The 20,954-nt window shown below is 53.6% G+C and overlaps 1 protein-coding gene across 1 annotated transcript; it reads right to left on the bottom strand.

Moving 5' to 3' along the window:
• Window positions 1-1,133: 1,133 nt before the first annotated feature.
• Tmem119 (transmembrane protein 119) lies at window positions 1,134-8,366 on the bottom strand. Its single transcript, XM_036171973.1, has 2 exons — window positions 8,096-8,366; window positions 1,134-3,209 (listed from the first exon to the last, which is right to left on the bottom strand). Exon 2 carries the CDS (start codon window positions 3,193-3,195, stop codon window positions 2,356-2,358), a length of 840 nt encoding a protein of 279 aa, XP_036027866.1. The 5' UTR covers window positions 3,196-3,209; window positions 8,096-8,366; the 3' UTR covers window positions 1,134-2,355.
• Between the last annotated feature and the right edge of the window lie 12,588 nt (window positions 8,367-20,954).

The following is a 20,954-nucleotide window of genomic DNA, read 5'->3' as shown; positions in this document are numbered from 1 at the left end:
TGTTCACCGTGGGCCATTGCCGTCACTGAGCTCTGGCGGTGTGGAAGGAAAGGCATCAGGAGAGGGTCTAGACCAGGAACTGAAGGCTGAGAAGTTGTCATTGCATGCAGAATGGGAGGGTGGAAGGGAATCATGACATAAGGAACAGCACTGAAAAAACTCAGAGGCGCAGAGGCTCTCAGGCCACCTCCATAATCCCCCAACTCCAGGATCAGAGAGCACACACCATTGTTAAGGTCATGTACCCCATATTCTCTGGAGAGCTATCCTGGCATTAGTGGGAGGCTGCTGCCTGGAGAATTGCTCTCCAGTGTCGCCTTGGTGTGACCCCAGGGAGTTTCCATACTTCCAGCCACAGTCAGAACTCGGCAACAAGGAGAGAGCCTGACACCCAGAGAAACTGAGGCACTTGGCCGGAGTCACGCAGCACATCAGAATGGGAGGTATTTGGGAAAACACAGGCAACTCTTCTGGTGCTCTTGGAGGAAGCTGGGCTGGGCTGAGGGGTGGGTCCTTTCCAACTGCACAACACAGAGGCCATTGTGTGCTCCGGAAGCTGAGGCACGGGCCCCTCAGACTGGATGTGGGATCCTTGAAGGATCAGGGTTGTGGGAGACAGCCTCTCCGCCACCACCATCAGGGGAACCTGACACATCTGGATTCCAGAAGGCAGTTCCTGGGCTCAGGCAGGAGGTCATCAACACAGGAACTCACCATCAAAGGGAAGGAAGAGGCTAGAAGTGCGGGGCTGAAGGCTGGATGGGTCTCTGGAGGCCAAAAGACCTGCCAAGGATGGGTGTCAGCAACACTGTCCCTGAGGCCTCGCTGATGCTCACCCCACCTACAGAGAATGGGCCACCATGACCTCACCACGGCCCTGTCCCACAGCACAAAGAGGGGGCTGCAGTATGGCCACACCAGCAGCAGAGCCAGGCAGCAAAGTGTGTCCATGTGTTTGACACACCACCTCCAGGACTCCTCAGGTGTGTGGGCCCCAACAGCAATGGGCACCCAGCTTTCTCTCTGCCTCACCCATCCTCAGTTCTAGGACCTGGCTGACCCCTAATGTGACCCACAGCCCACGAACACGCCCTCACTTTAGACTTGTGCAGCCATAGACAGTCCAGAGAGACTCGAGCCAGATCAAGGTTTATTATATGTTACATTTCCATACCTGAAGAGTTGGAGTCCCTGAATGGAGCTGTGGGGAACCCCCAAATGGCCCCCAACAGAACAAAGCCTCCACACTGTCAAGGACTGAGGGATGGTGTGGGCTCAGGCTGCCAGACCACTGTGTGAGCAAGGGATGTGCCAGGCCCCTGCTCCAGGCTGGGCGTCAGAATCCAGAACAGCAGTTGTCCCGAATGCCCCGTGGCTTCCAGGCTGCTTCTCCGCTCCTTCCCCTCATCCCAGCATCGGTAACAAGATGAGTTGCACACTCTCAAGTCAGGGCCGCTTGACCCTTGAGAGAACTAGAGCCCCTGCATCTCACATACCAACTCAAACCAAACTAGAAAGTGGGATGCCTTGGAAAATTGACAACAGTCTTTTCCAGAGTGGGTGCTGTGAGACTGGACGCCGTAGCTACTCAGTCATCACCCTCATCATAAAGCAGGGCAGGGAAAGAGGAAACAAAGCCATCCCAATAGGAACCCTTAAGGTAGTGGCATCAGCTTGGGGAGGGCACAGCGGCTCCTCAGCTCCCATGACTTTGAGTTTGTATATCCATGGAGTGTCTAGGGGAACTCTGTGATGGAAGTGGGGACCATTCAAGAGGCTTCCTAACTAATCAAGTCCACTGAGCGAGGCAGAGGGGCCAATGCTCTGGTGACCGGGAGATGCTCAGGAGACCCTCTGCAGTCCCTGGCATGACTGGACACCGGCTGCGCCTTGCTTTCCCAGTGGGCCATGAAGGCAGCTGAAGACCATGGCGGGCCCATCCATTTGACGTCTTTCAGATCCAGCAGCCCTGCTTGTCTTCACAGCCAAGATGGAAGCAGCCGCCGCCTCACCAGGAGCCTCTGGCTTCTTCCCCTTCTGCTGTGTGGCTGGCTGCTTGTGGGGACTGCCTCATGGCAGCTCCAACTGGGGTGTATCTGTCCTTCCTCTGGGAGAGAAGTAGAGCTTTGGGGTGAAGACCCCAGGATACGGCAGGAGGCATTAAAGGTGCTGGAACTTGGGGAGGTGTTTCCTGGGATGCACCAGAAGTCATCAGCTCTGCCCATTTGGGGTCAGGATTGGTACCACCAATGGCCAAGGAGGGGTGTCAAGAAACAGTCAGAGCTGAAGGCCCTTCTTGACCAAGGAGGTGACCCTCAAGGACCCAGCAGTCAGGCCCAGCAGTTCTGGGGCCTCTTAGACACTGGGGGAGACTCTGCTGCAAGCACAGGAGCTTTCAGGGGGGCTGGAGGGTCCCTGGGACTCCTGGGCTACAGAGAAAGACCCTTCTTGTCCCCCATGGCCCTCACTGGCTGCAGGAGCCCCTTCAGCCTCAGACTTCTCTGTGGGGACCTCCAGCTTCTCTGCAGCAACCCCGGCGGTGACCCCGCATACTGGGGCTTCCTGGGCCTCCTCCTGGCTGCTCGGCACCTCATCCTCTGACCCACCCTTCACTGGCTTTGTTCCCTCCCCAATGCCTGGCACCACTCTGGCTGGAGACCGGAGGTTCTGAGTAGCGGCCAGAATGTCAGCCTGGAGCTGCTGGGAGGAGTCCAGGGCCTCTTCTGGCCGGCTGTCAGATGCCCTGTCAGGGACCTCGCAGAAGGCACGCGGCCCCCCAGCTCGGTCACTCTGGTCCACATACTTCTTTTCAGGGAAGGAGGATGGGTAGTAGGCCGTGGCCTTGTGTTTCTGGCGGGTGATGAGGGCAGCACAGACGATGAACATGAGCAGGAAGGTCAGAGAGCCTACCACCGCAATGAGCATTACGTACTGGCGGAAGAAGTCCATGATCCCATCCAGGAGGTTAGTGGGGGGCGAGGGGCCCTCCAGAGCTGTGGGCTGGGGTATCCCTGGTGTGGGGCTGAAGGCTGGAGTCCGGGGTGGTGGCAGGCTCGGGGAAGAGGCTGAGGAGCCCTCGGCCTCCCCACTGCCCCCCACATCCTCCAGGAAGGTGGCCGGGAGGGACACAGAGTAAGCCACCACAGGCACAGGCCTCATAAGCAGCAGCAGAGACAAGAGGAGGCTGGAGACCATGTTGACCACAGAACCTAAGGGGAAACAGTGAGAGAAATCAGGCTGAGTCTCCTGTGCCTCCAGGGTCTCGGGACCCAGGTATGGTTTGCTCGCTCCTGGGGACAGCAGAGAACCCAGATCACATTCCAGCAAGAGGCTTAGCCAAACCCCTCACCATGCAGAAACATGAACATACTCCCAGGCCATTATACAAGGAATGCCACCTGTCCCATTTCCTTCTGACGTTCCTGGGGACAGGAACTGCATCTCATTCAGTGTTTTGCACCCAGAGTATACACAAAGCCCTCAATAGATGCTTCTGCACCAGCATGGCCGAACTCACAAAATTAGCTTACATGCTCATGGTTTACCACGCACCGGACACTAGTTGAAGCATCTTTGTGTGAGAAGAGGGATGCATCTGGAAACCAGAGGAAAACCTCAAGTGTTGTTCCTCCTCAGACACCCTCCACCTCATGTTCGAGGCTGGGCCTCTTACTGGGACCTAGCGCTCCTGTGTTAGGATAGACAGGCTCCAAGAACCTGCCTGTGTCCCCATGCCCACTGCTGGTATCTCAGGCATGCACCACCGTGCTGGCTTTTGACACAAATGTTAGAGATGCAACTCAGGTCTTCAGCGCCGCCCTCTGAGCCCAGTTAGAAATTTGTCCTGGAAGCCTGAGAGCTACCCAGTGGGGGAAGGCTAGGATTGTCCCCATTTCCAGCTGCAGAAACCAAGGCTCAGGGGGAAACTGAGGCTCAGGGGATCAAGTGACCTACCCAGGGAGAGCTAGCAGGCATAAAGAAAGCAATGGCCTGAGAACTCTGGGAGATGGGGGTGGGGTGGGAGACCAGATGGCTGAGGGACACCTCTGCACAGGAAGTGTCCCCAGGGCACCGTTACCCTGGGGCCTTGGTAGTTCCAGCATAGGCTTTTCCGGTCTACCCACTTCCTTTTCCAGAAGATTCTAGGCTTTGAAGCTGCCAGGTCTGCAAACTCTCTATAGGAGGCCTGGGTGCCAGGGTGGAGCTCAGGGCATCTGTGCCCCCATCTCCCCAATCCTTGGAAGCCTGGACTTCACTGGGAGCCTCCAGAAACCCAAGAGGCTCCAGGGGAAGGCACAGTTCCTGGGGAGACAAAGCTAGCTAGCACTGGGGCCTCTCCCCAAGGCAGCAGCCCCTCCCCACAACCACCACTAAATGGGAACCAGATGCGCCCCTCCCCCCCTGGAAGGCTGCTCCAGGCATGAACCCCCCAGACCCCATCTGGCCCAGACAGCCAGGCTAATTAATAAATTCCTCATTGCCCAAGTTTACACTAACTCCCCCAGCCTGTGGGAAGGGGATCTGGGGTTCCAGCTCTTGCAAGCACAGCAGAGGGCTCAGGTCCCTGAGGCTGATTAGAAGTCTAAGACAGAGCCAGCTTCAGGGCTCTGTCGCAGGGGGGTCTCCCTCAGAGGACTGAGGTAGGGAGGCAGAGGCAGAGGCCCAGAGCAGACAACAAGCCACACAGCAAGTTCCTGAGCTGCACCATGGCCTGGGGCCTTCTTGACGAGACAGATGGCTTTACCTGACTCTTGTGTGACTGGGACTCAGGGGGTAGGTCATTGAGTGACTATCCCAGTGGCCTGGATAACTGAAGCCTTCCAGTGACGTGAGCTCTGGGTCTCACCGGAAGCTGGCACCAGGATGCCCCTACCCCTCCACCCCCCGTCCAAAGGAGCCAAAATCAAGCCATGGCAGGGAGCATCATCTCTCAGCCTCCTGGTCTTTCCAGTCAGCTCTGGGTGACTCACAACACCACAAATGCTGTGGGGTTCGTTAGCCTGGTCATTTCATTGTTGAATTCTTTTTTCTTTTCTTTTCTTTTTTTTTGGGGGGAGGGTTTCAAGACAGGGTTTCTCTGTGTTGCTTGGAGCCTTTCCTGGACTAGCTCTGTAGACCAGGCTGGCCTCGAACTCACAGAGATCTGCCTGCCTCTGCCTCCCAAGTGCTGGGATTACAGGCATGCGCCACCACCGCCCGGCCTCATTGTTAAATTCTTAAAGCTTCATTTTTAAAATACTTTCTGTCTTGGTTGGATCTGCAGCAGAGGCAACTGAACTGATGCCAATTTGGTCAAACCGGCTCAAATAGCAAAAGACCGACATTCATTTCGAAACAGAAAAAGAGGCTCGACGGGCCAGCAAGATGGCTCAGCAGGTAAGAGAGATTGCTGCCAACCCTGATGCCCTCCCAGAGCCGGATCTCCAGGACCCACAGGACAGCAGGAGAGAACATCTCCCACAGGCTGTCCTCTGACCTCCACTCATATACCATGGCCTGCACAGTCCCCATTTTATAAATATATAAATGTAATAAAAATTTTTGTAAAATGATTAATTTACCAAGGGGCTTGTTTTTCCCCCCTTTTCTGCTGCACCAGGGCCTCACGTGTACTAAGCAAGCGCTCCGTTGCTGAGGCCCCCAGGGCTCATGGACAGCGATGGCCTAGGCCTCCATGGAGAATAATTCATCTCAGCCCTCTCCTGTGGTCCAGGCCTACAACAGTGATACCTTCATATTCAGAGAAGATGGTGACATGTCCAAGGACATGCAGATGATCAGAATCCTCTGTCGGCTGTGGGCACCTACATGCTGTGAGGGTGCACATGTATGTGCATGTGTGTGCAGGCTTGTAGAAGCCAGATGACAATCTAAGGTATTACACCCAGGAGGTCTCTCCCTGAGAAGGGAGAATCACCACGTGGGCTAGGCTGACCCCATCCCCGCCTTTCCAAGGCTGAGATCTCGGGCACACCTCACTATGCCTGTCCTTTTACCTGGGTGCTGGGCTTCAACTCCTCGCTTTTTTCTTGGCAAGCATTTTACTCTCCTGCCCCACTTCCCGCACCCTCCCCCTTCTGGAGTATGTGGGGGACTGAACCGGGGGCCTTATGCATGTTGGGCAAGTGCCCTGCCACTGAGCCACACCCAGCACCAGGTCAGCACTTGGGAGGCAAGATGCAGGATGGCAAATTCAAAACCATCCTGGGCTACATATTAAGATGCTGTCTAAAAATACAGTGGCGGCCGGCACGTGAGGACTGTTGCTCCAGAGGGCCGGGCCACAGTGACCACGGTGACCATGGTGCCTGAGCCCTATAGAAGTCCCCAGGCATGCTGACCCCAGATACATCAGCCGGAAAGCCACTGGGCCAGCTTGATCAACCCGGCCACGTCATGTGGCCTCCTCAGGGCCTTACTTTTCCTGTCTTCAAATGGGCAGCAGTAGGGTGACTCCAGGCTGAGACCCGGAGAGCTGCTGGGACTGTGTGAGGGAACGTTCTAGAAGTGCCAGCATAGGCCGGATCCCACAGGAGAGCTGGAACTCAGGAATGGAATGCTCCAGGATAAGCCAGCATTCCCCCTCAGCAAACCAATGACTGTCCTCACTTGCTCTGGCCCCCAACACCCTCAGGAGAAGAGCAGAACACACATGCACACACACGCACTCACGCACACACACACACACACACACACACACACACACACACACACACACACACACACATAGACAGCAATTCCCCAGACAAGAGAGCACTGGCCTCCCACTGGCACCCCAGAATCAGTCAAGGGGTTCAGAAGAAACTATTCCTATCTCTAAAGGGCAAGACCCTAACTCTCAGAGTCCACCACCTTCCTCCGTCTCGCCTGGCTCCCCAAGAAAGGCAACAGGCAGTTAAGTGTGGGGACTCAGCCCTGCATGGAGCTAGCCAAATCTTGCAAGAGATGGTCATGTGACCCTGAGTGTTTCCCCTAAACTCTCTGGACCTCAGTTTCCTCTCTGTGGCACAGAAGAACTGACCTGAACAGATCTGAAATGACTGCTAGACCTACCAGGGGCCCCTCTCCTGCCTCCTGGGGAGAACAGGGGCTACTTGGCCTCCTGGGTCCATCCTGCACAAGGACCAAGGAGGGTCTCAGGCTGATAAACCTCTGCTTTTAGCCTAGAGGAAACTCATTGCCCAGCAGAGCCCTGAAGGAGAGGTGGCCCAGAACAGTCCCGTGTCACCTCCTAACTGTGTCTGGAGTTGGGCATGTCAGCTCCATGAGTTTTAGCTTCCACATCTACGCAATGGGGACAGGTCACAGTGTGCAGTGTCTGGCACATAAGCGTCAGCAAGTGGACATAGAGGATCATCCAGGATGCCCTCTAGGACCCTCTTTCTTAGGAGCTGCTATTTTAAATTGATATGGTCATAAATACGCAGATGAGGCAATCCCCCCTCCCCGTTGAGGACAGGGTACCCCAGGACCTGAGGCTGCCTAGCCATAGCCTCTGTTCCACCCCCACCCAGAAACTGGTGGCCAGTGATGGAGGGGCAGGCCACGGAAACCTGGCTTCAATTAGACTTGGGGGGAGGGGGTTCTGGCTGAAGCGTTGTAGCCACAGCCTATTCCCTCGGGGCTGCCAAAGACAGGGACCTGGACCCCTCCAGAAGGGGCCTGGAAGGAGACTGAAGTCTTAGAGCCTACACACAAGCTTACACACACACACACACACACACACCAGCAGCAGCAGCAATAGCAGCAGCAGCAGCCAGAGCCCACAACACAGACTCAGAGACCCACACACAACTCCAAGACACTCCAGCAAGCTCCCACAGACCCCCAGCTCTTGTACACCCATACACCAACCGGTGCATCGGACATCCCAAGTACAACCTGCAGAAGAAGCACACAGGACGGTACAAGTTCACACCAGCATCCTCCCCACGTCCCAGCTACATACATGCACCCTCCTGGTGACCCCAGCATCCATGCACACACATCTTAACCACATGCACGTACTCAGATTGCACACACATTTAGGGATTCTGGCAAAGTTCTCCAAGAACTCCAAATCGCCTGACTTTTGGAGCAGCAGGCTGGGACTTACCAGCTCCCCGTGAAGGCCTGGCTGCCACTGCCAGGTAGCCGAGTCTGGCCTGCTAGACAGTCCGACAGTCGACAGACAGTCGGCCGCCCCAGTCTGCCGCCAGCTGCTCTGGCTGGTGCCTGCCCACCTCGGCCTCCAGGCCCTCCTCCTTCCTCCTCCCTGCTGGACTGGAGGGCCAGCTTGATTTCATTAAGAGAGCTTGGGGTGGGAATAGTGTAGGGCGGGACTATGCTGGGCCACACGCAGTCCCACCCTCCTCACACTCCAAGCTTGCTTCCTTCTGACCTCAGGTCCCCTGGGCAGACTCAGACAGACTGACAGACAGAGGGGCTTCCAGGAGTGCTTCCCCAGAACTTCGAGCTGAAGTCCTTCCCACCCCACCCCACCCCCGACACTCCCTGGGGGACCGAGGTCAGGAGGCTCTGAGGCCCCCGAAATTGGGAAGGAAAACTCTCCATGGCCCGATCCAGCTGTGACTCAGGATTTCCAGACTTAGGGTGCTGAGTGGGAATGGGGGTGTTTCAGGGAAGCTTGATGGCGCTGAGTTCAGGCACTTTCCTGGCCCTTTGTCCCCAGGTCTCTGTTTCCCCATTCTAAGGGATGAGAAAGAGTTCCCTGAGGTACTGGCATCTGGAGTCCTGCCTTTCACCTCACAAAGCCCCCAGCAGGGCAGCTTGAGCAGAAACTATGGACCCATTCCACAGAAGCGGAAAGAGGATGGGGAAGTTCAAATGGTGCAGCTGGGTCCTGTGGACCGTAGGTAACTGACCCTGAAGCACCATGGGTACCTTCCCTGGGGAGCCCAGTGGTCCATGGGCCCCTAAATTCACTCACTCACTCATGCATACACACACACACACACACACACACACACACACACACACACACACACACTTGTTTATTTCCATTAACACCTGATGCATTCCCACATACAAGGTCAGCACTGAGCAGGCTCCAGAGGGAACTCAGCCACAGCACCCCCTCCAGGAGCTCTCGGGCTTCTAGAGCTATGTGCACCAAGATTCATCATGGGATGTGCATTGCCCTTCTGCAAACCAGAAGGAGTTCCACATCAGGGGAGGGCCCTCGGGGAAGTCAGGCAGGAAGGCTGATGTGCCCTGGAACCCCACTTATAAGCAAGCTGAGCAAAAGGGGAGCCACCCCCCCCACAAGGCCCTTCAGGCAGGGAGGAATGAGGATGGCCCTGCCGGAGCTGTCTTAGGCTAGTCATTAGTTTCAGGAGCAGCCAGACCTCCCCAGGGCCACTTCCCAGGGAGCAAGCCCTGTTCCCAGTGGACCGAGGACTCGTGGCAGGACTCTGGTCTTTCAGGGAGGGCCAGATCCGCAGCCCCATCAGGGTTCTGGAAGCTTCCTGCATGACTTGGCTCATCCTCCTCCATGTCCAGCAGCCACACAGAATCCTCAAGCAGTTAGCTCGGTGTTCTCTGCCATCTTTCCTTCCCTGGATGAAGGTCATATTGGGGGTGACCCAGGACTATCATGTCCCCACCTAAGGTCCCCAGCCCACAGAAGTAATACTCTTGACCATGGAAGCCTTCATGACACAGGACAAACCAAGGGTCGGGGTACAGACAGCATGGTCCCCAGATCAGGGGTCCACACACTCCTGTCTTCCACCCCAGGAATACAAGGTCTACGTTGGTGCTGACTAGCGCTGGCTCCAGACTCAGATGCCAGAGTCCACGCATGCTCAAGTCCTTCAAGCAACTCTACATAGGGCCTGGGTGGAACCAGACCTGCCGCCCACCCCCACCCCTACCCTGTTTTCCTTAAGCTCCTGTCAGTGTGCCTTGACAATGATGGTCCTTCCTTTTTCTTTTCTTTTGAGACAAGAGTCTCCTGTACCCCAGGCTGGCTCCAATTTGACCAAGTACATTCTTGTGCTTCTGGTCCTCCTGCCTCTACCTCGTGTACGGACTGCATGCCTGCTGGGCCCCTGGTTCCCACAGTGGCGCAGGTACAGGCAGTCCCTCTGCTCTGCTATCAAGGGCCTAACCTTAAGGGAAGTTTGAACCCACTCAGAGCAAATGCGGTCATTTCTGCTGAGCCTGAGGACACAGAGCCCAAAGACACTGAGCAGCAGCAGCCTGCCACCTGAGAGACCTGGCACCTGCAGAGCCTGGAGCCATGGTGCCCAAACAAGGTTCTGTTGGTGTTTGTAGAGATGTGAGTGAAGCTTCATACCAGAATAGGAAAATGGGGCTCTTAGTGGAGAGGTATGCCCTGGGATAATGGAAGGCAGGGGATAGGGCCCTTCTGATGCACCAGTTTCTATTTCCAAATCTCCCAAAGTGCCACCACCAGGCCAGTGACCCACCTCTGACTGGGCCATTCCCACAGCACAGTACAACACAGCCCTTCTCCTACCTCCACATGCCTTGGGGGAAGGGACTATGGGAACACACACACACACATACACACACCTATTTGCATGTGCATATGTTCACACAGCATATACAAACACACACCGTGCACCCCCACCCATAACCTGTGGATGCTCATAGGTGCCATTCACGAGCAGAGACAGAAGAGCCCAGCGCTGAGCCGCCACAAGTCACAGCACTTTCTCTGGGCCACAACTAAACATGAGTCTGGCTTAGACGCTAGTCGCTGCCTGGCAGCCCTCAGGCTCCCGCCTAGAGACATTCCAAATTTCACTCATTCTGCAGATATGTCCCAAGACTGTGGCATCCAGCTCACAGTCAGGTCCTCAGAGGTCATGATCAGCAAACAGGCCCGAGCTCACAAAAGAGGTAGGAGAACTGAAATAGGCAAGTGAAATACAAAGGGACCTTTGACTATACCCTGGGGGGTCTAGTCCAGGCCCAGGTTTCTGCTGTAGGAAGGGACCATAGTGCTACCCTCAATGACGGAGAGAAGGGCCAGGTGGCAGTGGCACAGGCCTTTAATCCCAGCACACAGGAGGAAGAGCCAGGTGGATCTCTGTGAGTTTGAGGCCAGCCTGGTCTAAAGAGCGAGATCCAGGACAGGCACCTACACAGAGAAACCCTGTCTCTCAAAACAAAACAAAACAAAACAAAACAGAACAAAAAAGAAAGATGAGGAGAAGGGATTTAGGAAGGCACGGATGCAGGAGGGTTCCCAGCAGCTGGACAGCATGTGCAAAGGCCCTGAGGTGGTCAAAAGCACAGCACCACCGAGGCGAGCCAGGTCTGCGGGTACAAAGAACTTTGCTTGTTTGGGGCCTATCCTGACTCTAGCAGCAAGCTAGAACAGTGGTTCTCAACCTTCCTTGTGTTGTGGTGACCCCCCCCCCATCATAAAATTATTTCATTGCTACTTCAGAACTGTAATTTTGCTACTGTTATGAATTGTAATGTAAATATCTGATATTCGACCCTGAGGTGGGCACGACCCGCCCATTGAGAAACTGTGGGTTCTGATCTAAGACAACACCTGAAACACAATGGGGCTCAATAAATGACTGAATGATGCCCCTGCCATCTGATCCTGCACCTTCAGGCATCAGTCAGCCAACACTATACAAGAAGCTCCATCTCTCCCCAGTGTCTCACACCACGTCCCGCGGTTTCTGGGACACGTGTGGGGCCCTGCTGTGGCATCTACGGGGCGTGGGCAGGCCTGTGGTGTGTGGAGCACAGGCTGGGCTGTTCACTTGCAACCCCTAATTTCAGAGGCCCAGAGCAGTGCTAGGGTTTCTGCTCTGCTTGGAAACACTTCAGAGACCCTGCCCTCAACTCCTTGCAATTAGCAGCCACACTGGCCTGCTCAGCAGCCCTGGCCAGCGGAGCTTGGGAGGGCTGGGAAACACCCCTAGCCTGGGTCTCTGCTGAGATTCTTCCTTCTGGGCTCTGGGCAGTGCCAGCCCACCACAGTCCCCAGCTCCAGCCCTTCATGGGTCCAGGGCCACATCTAATTACACAAGCCTTGAGCACTGGGGCCTGCCTTCCAAGCAAAAATAGCTGGGTCTTTCATGTGGCTGGCGGGGCCTGGGCTGCAGCCCCATTACAGCCCAAGCCTGGCTGGTGGAGGAGTACCCGTGGAGTTTCGTTGGCGGCCTAGGCATTTGTCAGTCTAACCAAGGTGACCACCAAGCTGGGCTAGGGCAAGCGGGAATCACAGGTAGCCATCTTCGTTTGCTTTTGGTTGCTGTGACAGACACCAAGGGCAAGGGTAACTTAGGGGAGAAAAGGGAACCCTTACAGGTCACAGTCCATCATGAGGGGAAGTCAGGACAGGAAGTCAAGCGGGAACATGGCTGACTGGCTTGTTTTCAGGTCTGCGCTCAGCCAGCTTTCTCACACTGCCTAGGGCTACCCACCCAGGGGATGGTGCTGCCCGCAGTGGCCTGGGCTCTTCTGTATCAGTCAACAAGACAATCCCCCAGCCTTCTCAGGTGACTCCAGGCTATGCCCAGTTGACAGAGCTAAATAGAACAGTGGCTCAGTCGGTTGAGGCACATGTCTGCAATCATACAAGATGGAAGCAAGAGGATCATGAGTTTGAAGACATCCTTGGGCACATAGTGAGTTCAAGACCAGCCCGGGTTACATGAGACCCTATCTCCCAAAAAAACAAATAAATAAATATACACCCTAAACCCACAAAACAACAAGGCCAGACTCGGCTGCAGGTTGAGGCATCAGAAGAGTAAGTCTTAGGGGGTTCTGGCTGGCAAGAGGCTCAAGGAACAGGGTGGTCCTGGATACGGTGGCCTTCAGGCTCCCATTCAAGGGACACACAGTGTGAGAAGGCACAGCTGGACACAAGAGACCTGCCCTGTCCAGGTTATGACTCAGTTCAAAGTGTTCTTAAGAACCCACATCCCTCCGCAGGGGGGTGCACACTACAGGCCAAGGACTGGGGTCCCAGAACTTCCTGTGGCCGGGTGGCCAGCCAGCTGTGGCTGCCTTGTAAACATTTACATTCTCCCTGTGGAAGGAGCCACTTTATGAGACTCACCAGGGGCCATGGTGGCGGCAGCGGCGGCGGAGGCATTGCAGCTGGTAGCTACCAGGCTGCGGCCTCGGCCTCAGCCTTCCTCAGCCTTCTGCTTCACCAGCTCCCTGCTGGGGGCTTCCAGACTGGTCATCTCCTTCCCTGCTCCACAAACCCCAGGCAATGCAGAGGTGCAGGGGTGCAGGCAGGGGTGGGGTGTGTGTGTGTGTGTGTGTGTGTGTGTGTGTGTGTGTGTGTGTGTGTGAATAGACCCTGTATGTCTAAGAGCAGGGAGAGGCCTGAAGTCCCCAGTTGCTGGACATCACCTCCATTTCTCCTGTTCCCTGTAGACCTCTAGTTCCTCCACATTGCCCTTCCCCTCCCATCCCCACCCCCCCTCGTGCTATGTTCTGGACATTTTCCAGGTGCCACCCAGGCCTGTCCTTGTGAAACCTACATTCTGGTCAGAAGTCATAGACCATTTTTAAGATACCTAGACAATGTCTTGGTGGTCCAGGGCTGGCCACAGAGTAGGGGGGAGGTGACGTTCCCACAAAGACCTGAAGGAAGGTGACAGTGGGTCCAGATGTTCTGAGGAATGGTCCAGGCAAGAGTGGTGCAAATGTCCTGGGGTAGGTCACCTGGCACCATCCAGGAGTGAGAAGGAGGGAGATGTGTCTCCAAGCAGAGTGGATGAAGTGGGCATGGGAAGGCATGAAGTCAGAAGGCAGTGGGCCAGCCCTGGAGCTCTGGAGACATTTGAAAGGGTTTGGTCTCCATGTTGGCCAGGCTGTGTGGTGCATGTATATAAAACTTGGCCACATCCCTCACCCATCAAGCTTCTGTGCATCCACAATCCTTTTTTCTCAAGGACCTAGAGAAAGAGAGATTCAGGGCCCCATCTCCAGGCAGAGCAAGGGCTCTGTGCCAACCCCCTAATGGCTATGCAGGCCTCTGGCCCCTGCCTCAGTTCCTTCCATCTGACCACATAGTTCCAGCTCAGCTGGGTCCAGAAGCTCTGCCTCATCTTCCTGCAGGTAGCTAGCTGCTCCAGTCAGCCTTCTCCCCCAGGGCCAGAGGTTACCCAGAGACAGCTGCATGGGTGGTGAGGGGTCTTCCAGGACATCCAGACCACTGACAGGGGGAACCAGCCCTTAGGGTGGGAACAAAGAAGCAAATGGTGTCACCAATAAATAGCACGCTACCTGCCCTGAGGGTCTGTGGCTTGGCAGGAACACCAGGCATGGAGTGGCCAACCAGCCACGGCCTTTTCCCTCTGTTGTGGAACAAGGGTTCCTGTGGGAAGGCTGCGAAGCCCTGGGCACCCAGCTGAGAACCATCAAGGCAACAGTGGCCACACGGGCAACTAAAAGTCACAGAAGCTGGGTAGTGGCACCCACCAGCGCTCCACAGGCAGAGGAAGCCTCAGCCACCCTATCCCCTCCTTAGATGCTCAGTGAGCTCCCCAACCCCGCCATATCTTTAGAGAAATGCCCTATTCTTGGACAGCTGTGCAACCAGCCCTCCCACTGGCCCCCCAGCCCCAGGGCCTAGGCAGGTGGAGCAACAGACAGACACTCAAGCTTGGGTCTAACCTCTTGAGCCTGGGCATAGACTAGCAGCATGGGTCAGCCGGGGTTGGGGGGATGGGGCCCAACAGCTGGGAACATCTGGTTTGAATTGTCACTTAGAAGCTCGGGCCAGGCAGCCAAGGAATTTGTGAGTTAATTTTAGGCCAAAAGACAGAGCACTCCGCAGGGCGGGGCCTGGGTCCCTAAAACCACAGAGACAGACAGGCTGAGAGGGTTGCGAGGCCCCCATGGTGCCCCTGGGATGGTCCTGCCTACCTCGAAGCTGGGGACTCCCTCACCGATGGGCACAGATTGGCACCAAGGAGGGGCTCTCCTCTATATTTCTTCTTCTTTTTTTTTGTTTTTTGGTTTTTTTTTTTTTTTTTTTTTTTTTTTCGAGACAGGGTTTCTCTGTGTAGTTTTGGTGCCTTTCCTGGAACTCACTCTGTAGACCTGGGTGGCCTCGAACTCACAGAGATCCACCTGGCTCGGCCTCCTGAGTGCTGGGATTAAAGGCATGTGCCACCACCGCCCGGCCTCTCCCCTACATTTCAAGGAGAGGAAGTGAGGCCCAGAGGTGAAGGAGTTGTCCTGTAAACCCCCCTCCCCCAAGCAAGCAGCAGAACCAGGATTTAAACCAACTACCCTGACTTCTAAACCTTTGGAGGCTTCCGTTTTCATCTGTGCCTTTAGCCTTTTACAAAGCTTCCCTTTTTATTTCCTCGATCCATAAGATGTTTTCTGAATCCCTACTGTGTGCCATATCTAATGACAGGGAGTAGTATGAACTAAGCCCTTCCATAGCAACCATCCGCCGTGCCTGGATGAGGCAAAGGAGCTGCGGCTGGGGAACTCGGATGGTCTTAGCCTAGCAGGTGGACTTCAAGCTGAGACCTAAGGCATTCAAAGATGCCAGCCGTGCAGAGATCTGTGTCCCAGCCACGCAGAGACCTGGGAAGCGTAAACCAGACATCAGGAACATCACGTGCAAAGGTCCTGAGGTAGAAAAATGTGCACTGAGGAGCAGAAAGGTTTGAGGAATGGGGGCTCAGTGAGAGGTACCCAGTGCCCCCTTTAACTGTCTGATGCAGATGTGTGTCAGAAATTTAACAAGGGCAAAGCAGGGCCCAGAAATTTCCATGGATAAGTGAATGGACTGCACTCATGACCCTTGGTATTCAATGTCTCCACAGGGACTGCTGAACTCCTGGGTGTAGAGAGCCACAGAGGTTTCCTAGTGAGAATTTACTCAGGGTCCAAGGATCTGAGCTTGCTTTACCCAGCAGGGCTGCGTAAGGGGATGATTGGACCACGGGCGTGGTTACCATGTGTGTGGAAGGGTCTACACTTGGCTGTGCAGTGTGCTTTGGTCTAGCAAGGGGGAGGTCTTTTGCCCCGCCCCTTGGCATTGTTATAAAAAGCCCTTTTGATGAGCGTAGGGACCAGTGGGTTGTTTTTGTTTGTTTTCCCCCATTTTTATTTATTTATTTATCTATTATCAGCTTGATACAGTATAAGTTCTTATCCTAATAGTGAAATGTTTCACTGAGGCTTGCCCAGTAATTGAGTAAAACCAAAACTTATTATAAGCCACAGTCATCCTAGGGTCCCCCCTGCTTTATAGCCTCCCTGGTTCTGTGGGTTGCAGTCTGGTTGTTCTTTGCTTTATATCTAGAATCCACTTATGAGTGACTACATACCATGTTTGTCTTTCTGAGTCTGGGTTACCTCAGTCAGGATGATATTTTCTAGTTCCATCCATTTGCCAGCAGATTTCATGCTGTCATTGTTTTTCTCTGCTGAGTAGTACTCCACTGTGTATATGTACCACATTTTCTTAATCCATTCTTCAGTTGACGGGCATCTAGGTTGTTTCCAGGTTCTGGCTATTACAAATAGTGCTGCTATGAACATAGTTGAGCATGTATCTTTGTGGTATGATTGAGCATTTCTTGGGTATATGCCCAAGAGTGGTATGGCTGGGTCTTGAGGTAGATTGATAGGGACCAGTGGGTTTTGATCCAGGTCCTCCCGAAGCTACCCTGTGTTTCTGTCTTTCTCCTCTTCACTCTCTTTCTATCTAAAAGTTTCTTATCCCTCTCCCCTCCTTGTAGAACTCATTTACAAGGGGGCAGCTGGCCTCCCACACTTGGGGGACATCACCTGAACTCACGCCTCTGCGGGACACCGAGGCCAGAGCCACCCTGGAAGAGTGAACGCGTGACCAAACCAGGGACAGGTTGCTTGGGTTTCTGTGCCCACAGTAGCCCTCACTTCCCACTGACCTTGGCCACAGCGGGGGCCTTCACAGCCCGGAGTCACAAACAGAGGTGGCTGTAGCCTCCTCACACCACCAAGAGCTCATGGGTCCCCAACCAAGCTCATGGGGACCCAGAAGCCAATCAAGGCTTCCAAAAATCACTGGGAAGGACGTTCTGGGGTCTCTCCTGCTATGTGAGGAGCCTCAAAGCCGAGTCCTCACTTAGGTACCACAGACATGGGAGGCTGTCCTATAGGGGGACACTATGCCCCGTTGACCTGTTCCCCTATATGGCTGTAGTACCTCCCTAGTTGTGACAACCAAAATATCTACGGGATGGTCAAACATCCCCTGGGAGGTGAGGCTACCACAGCTTTCCTGTGGGGGCAGGGGTACCAGGGACACTGGTGTCACTGCCTGGGGAGGCTGGGTCCCTGATGTCGTCACACTAATGGTTTTTCCTGACCATGAGAAATCTTAAGAAAACAGATTCAGATTTCATTTAACATAGATATCATTGATATTTCCCCTGTTTGCCTTTTTAATTGTGTGTGTGTGTGTGTGTGTGTGTGTGTGTGTGTGTGTGTGTGAGAGAGAAAGAGAGAGAGAGAGAGAGAGAGAGAGAGAGAGAGAGAGAGAGAGAGGCAGACTTCTTTGCACTTCATGTGGGCTTTGGGGGAATCAAACTCATTTGTCAGGCCTGTGTGGCAAGTGCCTCTGCCACACAGGAATCACCTCACTGGCCCCTCGTCAGTGGTTCCATTTTCTTGAGAGCAAGTGTTATTCTGTAGCTCAGGCTGGCGTGGTGTTTGCTATTCGGCCCAAGTCACCCACAGCCCAGGTTACCCTTCAACTCGAAGCAATCCTCCAGCCTCAGCTTCCTGAGTGCTGGAATGACAGGCATGAGCCACCACAACTGGGTTCCATGTTATTCTTCAAAATGCCATTTTTGGTTGCTTGAAGAATATTCTGTAGCACAAATCTTAACAAATCTTATTAATAAAAACAAACACAGAGCTAGATATTGGAGTGGATGCTGAAAGATCAGAGAAGCAGAACAAGCCACAGCCACCTCACCTTGCCAGTTCCTCAGCTGATCCTGTTTCCTCAGACTGAAAGCCTCTGCGTCCTCATCCAGAATGGATCTCAGCTGAACTGTGCTGCTCTAAAGCCTGAAAACTTAACCCACTGTAGTTCCTGGTCCTGACGCCTTCTATACCTTTCTACTTCCTGTCATCACTTCCTGGGATTAAAGGTGTGTGTCACCATGCCTGGCTGTTTCCAGTGTGGCTTTGAACTCACAGAGATCTGGATGGATCTCTGCCTCCAGAAGGCTAGAATTAAAGGTGTGAGTGCCACCATTTTCTGGCCTCTATGTCTGTCTAGTGGCTGTTCTGTTCTCTGACCCCAGATAAGTTTATTAGGGTACATAATATTTTGGGGGAACACACTATCACCACAATATTCAGTTGGAGTTGCCTCGCTTGACAAGCTTCCAGCTGTTAGACATTCTCCAAATATTCCCCAGTCACCTGTTCAGCGCCAGGGACTATGGCAGAAAGAGTGAGTCTCTTCCTGCCCACGCACATGCCCCATCTGTGCCTGGGGACCATAGTTGGTTGTTTTTGCTCTTTACTCTTCAGGGGCCCCCCACTCAGCTCACAAATACACACACACACACACACACACACACACACACACACACACACACAGTCTTACTTAATGCCTGGCCTTAGCTTGGCTTGTTTCTAGCCAGCTTTTCTTAAGTTATCCCATCTATCTTTGACAGAAACCCTGTCAAAAAACAAAACAAAAAGAAAATGTGTTACGTTTGTTTATGCTGTAGAACATTTGTTTGTTTTAGTTTTTGGTTTTTCAAGACAGGGTTTTTCCATGTAGTTTTGGTGTCTGTCCTAGATCTCACTCTGTAGACAAGACTGGCCTCGATCTCACAGAGATCTGCCTGGCTTTGCCTCCTGAGTACTGGGATTAAAGGTGTGCGCCACCACTGCCTGGCCACATCTTTAATATTCTACAACAAGGGACTGCAGGTGATATGAGAAGATGGTGGCCTTAAAAGCTCAAAGGGAGAGCCAGGCATAGTGGTGCATGCCTTTAATCCCAGCACTGGTTGGGGCAGGGTGGGGGGAGCAGAGGCTGGCAGATCTCTGATTTTGAGGCTAGCCTGGTCTATGTAGTGAGTACCAGGACAGCCAGAGCTATGTAGAAGAGTTTGTCTTCCCCTTCTTACAGTGCCACCAAGGTTGCCATGGCACCCTGCCCTCATGACCTCATTGACCTCCAATTACCTCTCAAAAGCCCCACTTCCTAACACTATTCACACATGGGTTTCAGGGTCCTTTTCAACCTGCTTTCCTCCAGGCAGAGGCTCCACACCCTACCTCCTGGCTTCCCCTCTTCACCAAGCTGCAGTCTCCTGCCACCAGGTGGGGACTATCTCGGAGGAGTCTCTGCCTGCCATGCCGTAATCAGTCCCTCAGACCTGCTTCCTGCGCCTTGGAGCTACCTCTGCAGAGGGGACTAACGCAAACATTCCTAATCACAGATGAGGAAATGGGGGGCCGAGAGTGGGGAGGCCTGCCCCCCCGGCTTCTAGAGTTTAGCACAGAGCTGGTGGACTTTGGTGGCCTCTCTGCTTTTCCTCTGGCTACATGGGCACCACAAGTGGACAGTACACAGTAGTGGCTTTTTCCCACGCAGACTCCAAGTTCTCTGCGAGGGCAACCTCGCTGCTGCTAAGTCAGGCTAGGACCTGACTTAGCAATTTAGAAATTTGGGGGGTTCCCAGCCATTGCTCGGGGTGCTAGGCTGTGATCATGGTTGATCTCAGCTCTTAAGGAGCTGGAGAGATAAGCCAGAGGGTAAGGGTGGTTGCTGCTTTTGCAAAGGACAGATTTGGGTTTCCAGCACCTACATCAAGCCGCTCACAAGTGCCTATCATTCCAGTTCCAGGGGACCTGACATCCTCCGGCCTCTGCAGACACTTGTATACACACATGAGGTCCACATAAACTCATATCCACATTTTAAACTCTTTCAAAATAAAAAAAGACTTCAATCCTGAGCTAATTAAACTCTGGAAAAGTTTTTTATAAAATATTATGGGTTTGGGTTTTTTTGTTTTTTTTTACTTTTTATACTTTTATTTTATGAATTTTGTTTTGTTTTTCAAGACAGAGTTTTTCTGTGTAATAGCCCTGGCTGTCCTGGATCTCACTCTGTAAACCAGGCTGACCTCAAACTTACAGAGATCCACCTCTGTCTGCCTCCCAAGTGCTGGGATTAAAGGCATGCACCACCACTGCCTGGCTATGTATTGGGTTTTTGAGACAGAGTCTATTATGTAGCTCAGGTTGTCCTGGAACTTGCTATGTAGACCAGGCTGGCCTTGAACTCACAGAATTCCACATATCTCTGCTTCCTGAAGTTGGGACTGAAGGTATGTGCCACCATGCCTGGCTAAAAAAAAAAAAAAAAAAAAAAAAAAAATTATGCTTTGAGAGAGAGAGAGAGATATTAAATCCAGATCTCTGATTTTCTGGCTACGTGGCATTAAGTGGCTATGATGTTTAGTTTTAACTATCAGCCTGGGAAGGGAGTCTCAATGAGGAAGTGCCTAGATTTGGTTGGTTGACCTGTAGGCAGGTCTGCAGGGGATTGCCTGGAGCAGGGAGACCCCTCTACCATGGGAAGTGCCATTCCTTGGTCAGGGGATTCTGAATTGCACAAGACTGGAGGAGTGAGCTGAGCCAGGTCACATGAGTACATGCTCTTGACTGGACGTGACGCGACACCAGCTGCTGCACCGTGTCCCGGCCACTTGACTCCCACGCAGTGACAAACCTGTGAGATAAAATAGCCTCCCCAGAAGGACCCACCTTGGGTGAGGAATTATTGGAAGAATGTAACAGCAAACTCAGCCAGCAGCAAGGGAGCGTGATTACTCCCTTGTAATCAGCTGCATATGTGTGTGTGTGTGTGTGTGTGTGTGTGTGTGTGTGTGTGTGTGTGTGTGTGTAATGTCTCCAGAGCCCCTGGACCAACCAGGCTGCAAATAAGCACCACG

The sequence above is a fragment of the Onychomys torridus genome, chromosome 22 (genome assembly GCF_903995425.1).
Source record: "Onychomys torridus chromosome 22, mOncTor1.1, whole genome shotgun sequence".
Lineage (NCBI taxonomy): Eukaryota > Metazoa > Chordata > Mammalia > Rodentia > Cricetidae > Onychomys > Onychomys torridus.
The sequence above is the reverse complement of the archived record's forward strand: the minus strand, read 5'-3'. Positions and strand labels throughout refer to the sequence as shown.

Bases quoted from the DNA above. Each gene is read 5' to 3' on its own strand.
- Tmem119 (XM_036171973.1), bottom strand. From the start codon at position 3,195: ATGGTCTCCAGCCTCCTCTTGTCTCTGCTGCTGCTTATGAGGCCTGTG.